We start from the raw sequence: 14,030 nt of genomic DNA on the forward strand, positions 1-14,030 counted from the left end.
TTATGTGCAGGGTCACTCACAAATATGCCTTATTACACAGGTTAAAGATACAAAAGGAATGGGCATGAGAAGTAGTACATAACTTATTTGCTGCCACAAAATTCCAGGGTCTTTTGTTTTAAAATATATTTAAAAAATACAGTTGTGTTGTTATAAAGTGTATTTTTAATGTAGTACACTATATTGACATTTAATTTATTATTAAAGTATATTATACTGCTCCATCTATTCATCATTAATCAATGTAGATTTCGTCATTTCGTCTCTCATATTATGAGACTTTTATTTTGACATCATAAGTCCGCTCACTCAGTCTTTACCCCGGAAGCAATCAAACAAAGCTCCTGTGTTTTTGCAAACATAACTTAACCAAACTATTAACTTTTTTGGACACACAAAGTGGAAATATTAGCAGAATTTTCCACTAATATATATAAAATGTCAGATCGCAAACGAAGCCGTGAACATCGCGAGGACAGACATGAACGGAAGAGACACAGAGAGTCAAAACAGGAGGAGGACAAATACACGCATCAAACCAAGAAACTCGTGCATGAAGTGCAGAAAATCAAGCATGTAGAGACTTTGTGAGTTTTGCAGTTAATATTCAGAATCTTAATATCTGTAATGTCTTTGAAAGAGTTAAAATACTCTCTGACTGATTTCTCAATGAAACAGATTAAACATCTTGAATTTTCTTTCTTATTTTTCTTTTTAGTTATGAAAATCCTCCACCAGGACTCATAAAGGTTTGTCATGGTTGAAGTCATTGTCCTTCATTGTTTCAGATTTAATGCCAGTTGTTTTGGACAGCACTGCATCTTGGATTTAATCAGAGATGGTTGTTAAATGTTTTAATAAAACGTTTGGGATGAGGATTTTGCAACACATGCAGGACTCTGCTTTTGCAGGAACATGATGACAAACCAGAGGATTGCATTCCTGACACACCGGGCAATGAAGATGCCAGAAACTTTCTGGCTCATGCCCCCACCAGAGGACTGTGGATGCCTCTGGGGAAAGAGGTGAAGGTCATGCAGTGTAAGAAAGTTGCCGGATATATTTACTTTACCCTTGAATAACTGTGATTGCACAAAGTTTACAGTATGTGTATTGATTGAGGTAAAAAAGTCACTTTCAATGACAGTCCAAGATTTTTATATAAATATTTGCATATTTACTTGCAAACGTGCTTATTAAGAGAGTTTCAAATAGTCTGTAACTTGTATTAGCAACTAATTGCCATGTCTAGAAATACTGTGTACAATGTGCACTGAAAACTTTCTTGAATGCTTCTTAACAGACTATACAAAATAGAATACAGTACTCTGCACTGCTAGTAACATAACATATATGAATGTATGTATAATAATATGCAGAAATTACAAAAAATAAGTAATTAGATGCTTGACAATAATGTGACAAGACAATAAAGTGGCAAAGTGAATATTAAATCCTATTTTTATATTTGCATTGTACACAGGTTGGAGATGTAAACGATATGGGCACAGAACAGGAGATCGTGAATGTCCTTTCTTCATCAAAGGCAACCAGAAACTGGAGCAGTTCAGAGTGGTGAGTCCAATGCTGCTTTATAATTGATTCATTTTAAATCGATAACAAAAATTTTATTTAAATTGAGAATTGAAATCACAAAGTAGCAGATTAGCCAATCCACTTGTTAAAGAGATGAAAATTCTCTCATCATTTACTCACTCTCATGTTGTTACAGACATCTATACATTTCTTTGTTCTGATGAACACCAAGGAAAATATTTTGAGGAATGTTTGCAACCTAACCGTGCTTGAACCCCATTCACTTCCATAGTATTCTTTTATCCTACTTTGGAAATGAATGGCGCTAATGATCGTTTTGGTTACAAACAATCCCTTTATATATCTTCCTTTTATACAGGTTTGTAACAACATGAGAGTGAGTAAATGATGACAGTATTTTCATTTTTGGGTGAACTATCTCTTTAAGTCTGACGTCATGCACCACTTCCGGGTCCAACTGATCTCAAATGCCATAGGGAACTAAAAAAAAAAATCACTTAATATGCACTCGTATCATTGCAAAACTTCCAAAAACACCTGATCTTAATTTGATCTCCATTACAAAATCCGTGATGACCAGTCATGGACTCAAAGACATGCTTTTTTTATGAAATATTAATATATTGCTGTCTGTGATTCCATGGGCTTGAAGGGCTGTTTTCTGGACAGGGATTAGACTAGTCCTAGACTTAAATAAATGTAAGAGCTGTGCCAACTGAAAACAACTTGCACTGACATATCTTAAAATACATAAGTGCCCTTTGTTTTGCCTCAAAATGCACACAATTAATGTTTTTAGTAATGCAAGTTTTGTTAAAACTAGTTATTTGTCTAATTAAACTAAGGTCTAGTAACTTTTGTCTTAAGGAACCACCCCAAAAACTGCTGTGTAGTGCACTGTGAGTTTACTAAATTTTCACTTAAATGTTGAATAGAAATAAATAGAGTTCATAAACAGCTGTTTAAATTATATCTTCTATTAAAACGAGTTGAGGCTTGGACCCGGAAACGGTATTCCTTAGGTCATTACTTAAAGGAATATTCCATTTTCTTAAAAGAAAAATCCAGATAATTTACTCACCACCATGTCATCCAAAATGTTGATGTCTTTCTTTGTTCAGTCGAGAAGAAATTATGTTTTTTGAGGAAAACAATGCAGGATTTTTCTCATTTTAATGGACTTTAATAGACACCAACACTTAATACTTAACACGTAACAGTTTTTTTCAACAAAGTTTCAAAGGACTCTAAACGATCCCAAACGATGCATAAGGGTCTTATCTAGGGAAATGATTGTCATTTTTGACAATAAAAATAACAAATATGCTATTTTAAACAACAACTTTTCGTCTAGGTCCGGACCAGTGTGACCTAACGTAAATGCGTAGTGACGTAGGGAGGTCACGTGTTACATATATAAAACGCACATTTGCGGACCATTGTAAACAATAAACTGACACAAAGACATTAATTAGTATCAGTTGACATACAGCAACGTTGGAACGGTCCTCTTTCAGCACGGTCCTCTTGTAAACACTGGGGCGGAGTTTCGCGTTCGTCCTCTGTGACCTCTTGACGTCATGACGTATTGCGTGGGGTCACGCTGACGCATCACGACCGGATTTAAACGAGAAGTTGTGGTTTAAAAGTGTATATTTGTTATTTTTCTTGTCAAAAATGACGATCGTTTTGCTAGATAAGACCCTTATGCCTCCTTTGGGATCGTTTATAGTCCTTTGAAACTCAGTTGAAAAAAACTGTTACGTGTTGATTTAAGTGTTAATTGTTGGTGTCTATTAAAGTCCATTAAAATGAGAAAAATCCTGCAATGTTTTCCTCAAAAAACATAATTTCTTCTCGACTGAACAAAGAAAGACATCAACATTTTGGATGACATGGTGGTGAGTAAATTACCTGGATTTTTCTTTTAAGAAAATGGAATATTCCTTTAACAAGCAGATATGAGGAGCTCAGATGCAAAAGCTGCTAAACACCACCTCCGTCAGAGGTGAGATATTGAGATAAAATCCGATAATTTAAATTATATGTTAATTAAATACTTTTGCTTCAGATCTGCTTAATCCCGGCCCTTAGGCCATTCAGAAATGCCGGTTTGTTGACAGAATCCATTAAAGGCAGGGTGCTTTTAAAAAAAAATACATTTTGGAAAAGGGAATCATGTACCAAAACACACTTTTAGCCAAACAGCAGTAAGGGGCGTGTCTACTAACCAACATCCTTGCCTGGGTTGCATATGTGTGGGACGGGTTATCAAAAGAAGGTCCAGATTCTATTGGGGTAGGGGCGTGTTGTTTAGGGGACTTCAAATATAAAAATTGGCTGTCAAAGTTCATGCACCCCGCCTTTAAAAGTCTGATAAAAACATGACAAGAAAACATTTCTGACTTACTTAGAGGCTTTTGCATCTGAGCTCTTCATATGCTTTTAAGTGTGTAACATATTTTTCTAGCAATGCAAAATAATGAACAGTTTCTTGTGCAACATAAATGAAACATAAATAAAGATAAAACCAGTGAAAAAATGCTGACATTTTCAAGTTAACATTGGTCTTAAGTAACACTGGAGATTACATTTTATTCAGAAGTTTTGATTTTTGGACAGGATATTTTAAACTAGGTATTGTTACATGAACCATCATTTGCTACTTGCTAGCTGGTTGCAGATGTAACAAAATTCTGACCAAGACCTTAGTGATATTATGAAATTTAAAAAGTTTTTACAACAAAACCTTACAAAAACATTACAAGTGTGCATCTTGAGACAAAACAATGGCACTGATATGTTAAGATATATCAATGCAAGGTGTTTTTAAATTAAGCAGCTTAAACATACATTTTAGTCTGGGACTAGGATAAGCCCTGTGCGGAAACCGCAATATAATATATGAAACTCACAATCCAAATCCACCATCTAGATTTATACTCAAATGCTCTCATTGTGTCATCTCAGTTCCTTATAAACTCAATTTAGCTTCTTGTCAGGCTGTTAAAACCACGTGTATCTTTCAGAAATCACGTAGCCAGCCAATCAGATCAGAGCTGGCTGTTTTAACCATCTCTTGCCCATTTTGTGTGCAATATTAGACTTTCTATCTACTTTCTGTAGGAATTTGGTCCGAAGCTGTGACTGACTAGCAACCTAGTAACGGACTGTTGTAAAATTACCCAGATATAAGCTAGTGATGCATGCAGTTCCAATGTACTTCCAATGACTGTATGTTTCTAAATGTTTCATTTTAACCAATATATGTTACATCATCCTGTAGCTGTAGTTATAAAACAGTATAATTTATTTTGTAAGGACATTTTAATGTGCAACTGCATATAATACACTGTCTGTGCTTTAATGTTTTGTGATCAAAAATCTAAAATTCAATTGTTTTTCACAGGCACATGAGGATCCAATGTACGATATCATCAGAGAGAACAAGCGCAATGAAAAAGAGACCAGGTACGATGAGAGCTCCGTCACTGATGATGTTTTAAAAAAATTGAAGTTATGTATTGGCCACACTTATGATTTACTATACTAAGGTTTTACTGTAAAGGTTTGTCATGGGTCATTCCTGAGGAATTGTGTCAGTGCTACAATGTTGCAGACGATTACATAACTTCTTACTCCATTGTAATTATGTTGATTTGAGGCTACATGGGAGTAATTAGAAACCATTATGTGGGTTGTAAACCCATCGTGGGCCATTTGAATGATTTAATTCTTTGTTCGTACATTGCAGAGATGCACATTTATGGCCGAGAAGCATTACTAAACATTCCCTGGGGACTGCCAATTTAAATTTTTCAGCAAAATGTCGAAAAGCAAAGAGTAGCTTTTTAAAAGAAGTTGAAAATCTGACTGCTTTAAAATTGATGCAGTCTTTGCAGCATGTGGTGAATGAAAGCAAAATCTAAAATTGAGCTGTGCTGAATGCATGGTGTGCTGTGTGGTTCCCAAGGATACGTGGACCCTAGAACCCTCTGAACAGCGGTGCTCTCATGAATTGTTAATAGTTTCAGGTCACTGTGGCTGTCGAAATTATTTTCTTTTTTTATTGCTGATCTAAAGCAATAAAATTGTAATCATCCAATTCAAGATAATAGGATATTTTTTTAAATATATAATTAGGTCCTGTTAATTGTTTAAATAATTGTTGAGCGGGGCACAACCTAACGCTTTTTGGTTTTGGCTCAATCATTCAGAAAATATTTGAGTTTGATTAATGATATTTTTACACAAGCAACACACACATCTCTGCTACAAATGAACCTTTGAAGTTTGTTTCTAGTACTTACCATTCTTAGACAATTACACCAAACGTGACAGAAGTGCAAACGTTACAACTTCCCCCATAGGTGGGGTTAATTGTAACAGGCAGGGGGTTAGTTGTAACACTTGCTAAAAATTAAGTTTGAATGTAAATATTTCAATACTATTTTGTCTGTATACTTGAAGTGGATATTGTTTATATATATGTCTATAATAGACAGCTATCCACACTGTATTCATTCATCCAGCCCTTTTCGAACAATAGTTCAATTATAAATTGATACAAATGTCTAAATATGTGAGAAAAAGCAGCACAATTTCTATGCAACCAAGTCTGCAATAACCATACTACAGTTTCAAATTCTGAGATAATGAGCATTAAAGTCTGATTTTAGCCATTTAATTTCATTAATATTTCACTCTTTGACGTGACCTTATTCAATTAATATTAAAGATATGAACAAAAATAAATTTGACACGATTTTTGATAGGACAGGCACATTAGCCTCTTTCACACAGTAATTCTGGTAAATTACCATGAATTTACCAGAATGAATTTACCAGTAAATACAAAAATGTGCTGTTCACACATGCAGTGACATTCCGTCTTTTTACCAGTAAGACATCATTCACACATCAGTATCAAAATACCGGTAAATTTGGAGAGAAAGCGGAAGTTACCTGTGGCGCGCGGCCGGCGAGCTCCGTCCGTGTCGTATTTGTAAACGGCGGGTTATGACTTAATATCCACGGTCCGTATTTTGTTGTTTTCACATCTGTGGCAAACGGTCGCGAAGTTGCTCGTGACCAAACAACATTGCGTTAGGCGGCGTCAAACGGAACCTGCGCGTTTGCACATTAGGCTTCACAGATGGTGTGCTAAGGACGTCGGCAATTTGGCAATTAGATGGTAAGCTGTTTTAAACAACTTTGGTGAAGAAATGTGGATGTTAACTTCAGGTGTGCTCGACTTTTAAGCAACATGTGTGTGGAAACGTCCGTAAACAGTCTGCGTCACCTGTATAAAAAACTTTCTGATTGGCCCGCCCGATCTGTCAGCGCGGTCTGACGTCATCTAAATGCCGGTAATGCTATATTTTTTGTTCACACACAGCGCTTACCGGCAAATTACCGTTAATCTTACAACCTGTCTTACTGGTAAATTGGGAGCACTGATTTACCGGAAAGGTTCTGTTCACACATGACATGTTAACTGCAATTTACCAGTAAATTACCAGTAAAGACTGTATGTGTGAAAGGGACTATTTATTTTGTTGGCAGCCAGCAAAAGCATATTTAAAACAATAGCAAGAATTACGCTAACGTTATCAGTTTTCATATCGTAAGTGCTGAGGGGTTAGTTTAATTAATAATTAACCCCCTCTGGGTCAAAATATTTTCAAGCCCATCAAAAAAGTTGCTAAGAGCTGCAGACCTATTTCAAAACGATGCTATATGTTTTAGTCAACAAGAGACTGATTAATATGACATAGCATTGGATTTGGTATCTTACACACCCAACTTACAAACCAAAAGAAATGTACTTACATGCCACCAAAACACTCGTTCATCAATAACTCTCTGGAAAAAAAAACTATACATATCCAATAATTTGCGGGAGTTCGTCTTTCAGCGTGAAAAAAAAGAAAAAAACAAAACGCTCAACCTTGTGTAACAATGTAAATAGTCCGTGTTAAAACTAACCCCGCGTTCCCCTATACTTCTGTATCACTAACATGATCAAATAGAATTTAGGCAAAAATATGCACTAATGTTTTGAGAGAGCTACAATGTTTCATGTTTTGTCTCATCGTATGGGGTTAGGATATGTGACCCTGTCTGTAAAATCCAGGCTAAAGTCTTACAATCTGATTTTGAGATTGGGAGCATCAAAGTTTAATTAGAGTCATTCATTTCAGTCTGTTTTCAATCTTAGACATGACCTTTACTCAGTCAGTGTTAAAGATATCTAAGTAAAATTTTCACAGAAAGTTCTTTACATTATGATTGATTTTATGTAGAATCTGTGGTTTTACAGATTGGGTCCTATATGACAATTCATTGTAACAAAGAAAATGCACCTGGGTAACATTTAAACATTTCTGTTTTAAATCTATGGTTCATTGTTTACATATGTCAGTGTTTAATGAACTGCTAATGAAGACTCTCTTCTCCTCACCGCAGGATCCAACAGCTAAAACAGCTCCTGCAGGACTCCACCTCAGACTCTGACTCCACATCCTCATCCGATCACAGTCGCAAGAAGAAAAAGAAAAAAAAGGAGAAGAAGAAGAAAGAAAAGAAGAAAGAGAAGAAGAAAAAGAAGAAGAAGCATAAGGCTAAGGGTAGTGATGATTCGGACTCCGACTGAAACAGTCCTGCTTAAAGTCATTTGCTTATTAATAAAAGCTTATAAGGCCTTTGGTGAAACAGCGTTTCAGATGGCTGCCTTATCGGATGAAGCCTCTTCCCAACTCCCCAAGCCATCTTCAGATCTGCTTAATAATGCATGGGAGCATTTAAACCTCTCTTGGATGAATTGCTTAGGGTATGGGCATCACTGTCATATTTCCAGAAGCTTTTATAAATGAATAGTTTAATAGCTTATTACTTGGACTTTATGACCATGCATGTCTTCAAGTAAATATCAGATCTATTTAATTTCTGGAATGTATGTTGATTTACATTTAGGATTGTTTCACTGTGAAAATGGCAGGCATTGTGATGTCATCTACTTAAGCGTTTTATCTTGAATGTTACATGGGTTTTTACACGTAAACGCTAAAGTCTGTAAGTGCTGTACTGTCATGTAAATAAATCTGTGTGTTGACAGATAACAGCTTTTAATTTGATCAATGATAATCAGATTTTTAAGATTTAAAGTGCACCTATTTATATATATATATATAAGTACACATTATTTTGTGTATTTGGTATAATACAATGTGTTCGCGTGGTTTATGGGTAAAAAAATTTTTATTTTACACATACCGTACATTTTTGTAGCTCCAGATATTCTCCCTTCCTCAAACGCTCTGACTTTGTACAAAGCTTATCTATTATGATAATGTCGGTCTTGTCCACGTCAACAGGCCCAGGAAGTAAACTGTTGCCTACAATTTGTGTGTTTGTTGTAGTCCACGAAAAGAGATTTACGTTGGAGATGATAACTCACATCATTGTTTACTTTGGGGTATCTAACCTTTGCATATCGTTAACGTACTAATACATACTTACACTCCGAAGGAAATGTAAAACCGTGAATCGGAGGATAGTTGCTCTTTAAGTGTTTTTATATATGACACAGTGTGTTAAAGTCATTTTTGTGTAAATTACTGCTATAAGTCATCCTAATGTAAAGAACATTCTGTGAAATACAACCTTGTTATCATTAATATTGACTGAGTAAGGTCATATCAAAGTTTAAACAAATACCTAAAATCAAACTTTGATGCTCATAATCTCATCATTAGATTATGAGCCTTTAGCTTGGATTTCGCAAACATTTTGTAAAATTATGAGTGTGAAATTTACATCATTTGGAGCGCTACAGGTGACACCGAATGTATACAGTAAATCTGGGGTGCATCCAAACAGTTGCTAGATTTGTCTGTAGTTTTTTTTATTGTAAAAAAGCAACTAAATCGATCAAAAAGTTGGAAACATAGGATTGTCATACAAGTTGACTTTGAAAATTAAAACCATTATATGAAAGAGCATATAAAATGAAAAGTGAACTTTACATTCTAATGATGTTTGTCACTTAATGCATGAGCATTAATAAAAACCTTTAAAAATTATTTGAAGTTTGTTTTACGTTTGTCTTTTCATTTTAAAATTGGCTTGCATCAAGATTGTAGTGAAAATAAAATGTTAAATTCAACTGCAGTTTATTTTTCAATTTGACAGGAAAGATGCATAATCACCTTTAAAATGAAATAATTTCTTAAAATTTTTGCACTCACTGAAAAGAAACGCAGCATGAAGTTAAAATGGTTTTGCAAGTAAATTCAACCTTCTATTTTAAGTTTTGACTTGTGATAAACTATGTAGTAGTAGTAGTATATATTTATTGTCCCCTTAGGGAAATTATTTTTCACATTTCCATTAAAATGCTTTTCGTCACACATACATATCCACGGCACATATAGGAGATACATTTCACAGAAACACAAAATACATTTAACATAGACATACCATTTAAGGTTTACGTAGGGGGAGCAAACATCATTTCACAGCAGCATTTCACAGCATGATTATTTATCTGTGTATCGCTGTCTTATAAACACACTTATAAAAACAAGTTGAAATTGTTCCATTAAAATCTTCATTTGTTAGGTTAAAGTTATATGTTGATTTAATATCATTTTCACTGTACATATTTTGTACAGTTTTCTATAATAAATGCTAAATCTGGTTTTAATTTTATTTTTATCATTCATTTATTTAAATTTATTCCATATAAGCACAGCCAATTAGCGCCTTTTAAAGAGGTTGCATTGATTTAGATTATTCACATCACTAGAGAGAGGGGGATAAGCTCTTCCTTTGATGTTGTCACTTGTCACCATTTTGTATGGTCACCGTTTTGTACAAAGATAAACAGTGCATAATAACATCAAAGGAGATCCAATTAATTATTAATTCCATTAAAATCAGTGATCGTAAAGTACTACTAAAACAACTGAAAAATACAGGCTATGATTTGCACAATTTGCTTTTCATGGTTTTTATAAAACTTGTTAGTTTACCCAAATCTTTAGTCGTGTGTGTGTGTGTGTGTGTGTGTGTGTGTGTGTGTGTGTGTGTGTGTGTGTGTGTGTGTGTGTGTCTGTAATAAAAGCTGGATTCTCATGTTTCCTCTTCAGTTCTTCTGTTCTATTGTAACTTCCTTTGTGCTGATTTTGCCTGGGGCATTCGAAACGTGTTATTGTGTCATGTTTCCCTTTTTATCCGACTAGACATGAGTCTCACAAATGGGTTTTAGATGCTGGTACCCGCTGATCTATTCAATACCATACAGATTCAGATTGATCAGATTTTGAATGATGACTTAATTAAGTCTAATCAGGTTAATGTGATTTGAAATCTATCAGCATAAAATCCCAGCCCATTAGTCGATTCAAAATAAGTAAAGAATAAATTATCGATAATCGGATAGCTTATTATTTATTAAAGGGCACCTGGTATGCAAAATCCACTTTACAAGGTGTTTTGACATGAATGTTTGAACACACCCACCCTACAATGAAAAGATCCACCCACTACTTCTCTTTTAATTCCCATTAAACCTAATAGTCCAGGCAAACTAACTCATTTTGGAGCAAAAAATAGAAGTAATTGTAAAAGAATTTTTTTCAGCATAGATCATTTCTATGAGGTGTCCAGAACAACATACTAAAAGTCCTAAGAAATCCTAGTTGAGGAAATATGTTAATTTCTCATCAATCCGAAATGTGTGCCAATAAGGCCAGACTACAATACACCCCAATGGGGCTATTTTTTTCCTTTACTCCTATCAAAATGAAACTTTACACAATGAAAGTACCCATGAAAAGTAAATTTTTTTGTATTACAAGTTGCTTTGAAAATTAAATTTAATATGCAAATGAGCTATACACTAATCGAATATGCCCAAAATACACCCAAAAGTAACTTTTTGGTATTACAAGTTTCTTTTGAAATGAATTTGAATATCCACATGAGCTTTACACTTATTTAATATGTCCTAATTTGCATAGGCAGAAACATCATTCATATGTTTGATAAATATATCAGCCCAATGTTCATCCAATCATCCTGCTGCTTTTAGACTGGCCTCTAACCTGAAAACTGCCTGGCTTGGTAAGTCCTGCCAGCTGTATAACCCCCACCGGTATAATCTTCAGGGTCACGGAGTAACACAAGCCTGAACAGAAGGGGAGAGTTGTGTTTTTTTTGTGTGTTTTTTTTATTACTTTTTTTTATGTTTTTTATCCAGCCTGGATCCTCAACCCCTTCTCTGTGGCTTTTGGTTCGGGCACCCCCATATCATTTCCTGGTTTGTTCTTTACTTGGTTCTTCCACTCTGGGTTATATTCATCTGATAAAATTGCCTCACTAAAGCAATCTGAATTGCAGCACTAGCAAAATCTGTACAATTTAAATGCATGTTAAGCTAAAAAATAGATCAATACAGTAAATTTATTAACAAAACACAAGAAAGACTGATTCCTTTTTTCTTAAGGTCACTAGTATAACAGCATAAATGTACCTGAGGTTTCCTTGCAGCATTGATATGGGTAAAAAAAATTGCATTACAAAATACATTCATTACAATGCAGTGCAATTGGCCATTTATTTTGTTGGGGCACTATTATGAGTCAGTGCTGAAACAATTTATATAAAATCCTCTTATGTTTCAGAATTTAAATGACATTTTTATTAAGAATGTGTAATTGATTGTTTTCCATACTTACATTTTAATTAGGGAACGAAAACCTATACCATATTATAGATTTTTATTTAAAAGCAACTAAATGATTTCAGACTTTTTCCATTCAAGATGACACATCGAGCTCTTCAAACAATCCAACCACAATCATTTTGAGGCTGTAATTCTACATCTTGTCTATTTGGCATAGGAAAGGGATGGCACTGAAAAAAGTAAAGAATGACACGAGCTTTCTCAAACAAGCTAAGGTGTTTAGCCAGTCACAGGAAAATGTGGGAAAAGGCATCATCATTGCAGGTGAAAAAGCTCTAGTATCACTGTATGGGGGCAAAAGGATGAATCACTGGACATGCTGAGATAACAGGCAATTCTTTATTAAAGTAACTCAGAACTCATCTCCAGTGGAAGCTCAATCTCTTCCTCCAACGTCAGCAGCTGCAAAGTTCCATAGTCGTTGGGTCTTTTACCAAATGATGAAGTGGAAAGGGGGAAGTGAACCTATGGACCCAAAACCTTGGGGGTGCCATGTTTTGGATGGGAGATTAATGCCAATAATGACTGATCAGCCAAGCAGCGTAACGAGCCAACACCATATCAATTTTTTCCCAGGCTGGGAGGACCAGCTTAAACCAGCTACTGCCACCTTAAATCAGCAAAAACCAGTTACCAGCTTATGCTGGTCTTAGCCGAATTTTTGTTAATCACTGCTGTGACTAAACCAATACGCATAGGTCTAAAAGGTACCAAATTGTGAAAAGCGCTATATAAATAAAATTGAATCGAAAAAAATTAAATACATAAATAAGATGCTCACTTACATTTTAGGCTATAGCGTTACATTATAACCACATTATACTTTATAGCGGCATTTTCCGGGCTTCAGATCTGGATGGCATGATGCACACAGCAGCTCTAAACTTCAGCTCAATCATTACATTTGCAGAAAGATTGATCCATACCATTTAAAATCATGTTTACTTACTGCTGCACTTTTGGAGTTGATAGTTACGTCCACTGTAGTTGCAAGAAAGACTGCAGCACAAAGAGATGCACATGCAAAAAACATGGACCCCCTTGCACTAACATTTGTGGAAAATGTTGTGGTAATAGCTGTACAAACTCACAGTTGCCTGATTTATCAGATGAATATGACCCAGAGGGGAAGAACTAAGCAAAGAACAAACCAGGAACTGATATAGGAGGTGCCAGAACCATGAGCCACAGAGAAGGGGTCGAGGATCCAGGCTGGATTTAAAAAAAGATGTAAAAACAAAATCACCAAAAAACAAAAACACGAAAAAGGCCTCCCCTTCTGTTGCTACCTTGTTGTGGTGGGGAGGCTTGTGTTCCTCCGTGACCCTGAAGATTATACCGGTGGGGGTTATACAGCTGGCAGGAACTACCAAGCCAGGCAGTTTTCAGGTTAGAGGCCAGTCTAAAAGCAGCAGGATGATTGGATGAACATTGGGCCGATATATTTATCATATGAATGATGTTTCTGCATATGCAAATTAGGACATATTAAATAAGTGTAAAGCTCATGTGGATATTCAAATTCATTTCAAAAGAAACTTGTAATACCAAAAAGTTACTTTTGGGTGTATTTTGGGCATATTCGATTAGTCTATAGCTCATTTGCATATTAAATTTAATTTTCAAAGCAACTTGTAATACAAAAAAATTTACTTTTCATGGGTACTTTCATTGTGTAAAGTTTCATTTTGATAGGAGTAAAGGAAAAAAATAGCCCCATTGG

At 35.1% G+C, this 14,030-nt stretch overlaps 1 protein-coding gene across 1 annotated transcript; it reads left to right on the forward strand.

The window, feature by feature from the left end:
* The first annotated feature begins 296 nt into the window (after positions 1-296).
* Positions 297-8,344, forward strand: rp9 (RP9 pre-mRNA splicing factor). Its single transcript, XM_065292565.2, has 6 exons — positions 297-587; positions 719-749; positions 912-1,041; positions 1,484-1,575; positions 4,967-5,028; positions 8,026-8,344. Exons 1-6 carry the CDS (start codon positions 439-441, stop codon positions 8,210-8,212), a joined length of 651 nt encoding a protein of 216 aa, XP_065148637.1. The 5' UTR covers positions 297-438; the 3' UTR covers positions 8,213-8,344.
* The last annotated feature ends 5,686 nt before the right edge of the window (positions 8,345-14,030 follow it).

This window comes from Paramisgurnus dabryanus, chromosome 19, assembly GCF_030506205.2.
Source record: "Paramisgurnus dabryanus chromosome 19, PD_genome_1.1, whole genome shotgun sequence".
Classification (NCBI taxonomy): Eukaryota; Metazoa; Chordata; class Actinopteri; order Cypriniformes; family Cobitidae; genus Paramisgurnus; species Paramisgurnus dabryanus.

Coding starts and splice junctions, on each gene's coding strand:
- rp9 (XM_065292565.2), top strand. CDS start 439: ATGTCAGATCGCAAACGAAGCCGTGAACATCGCGAGGACAGACATGAA. Junction 588..718: donor ATCAAGCATGTAGAGACTTT/GTGAGTTTTGCA, acceptor TTTTCTTTTTAG/TTATGAAAATCCTCCACCAG. Junction 5,029..8,025: donor CGCAATGAAAAAGAGACCAG/GTACGATGAGAG, acceptor TCCTCACCGCAG/GATCCAACAGCTAAAACAGC.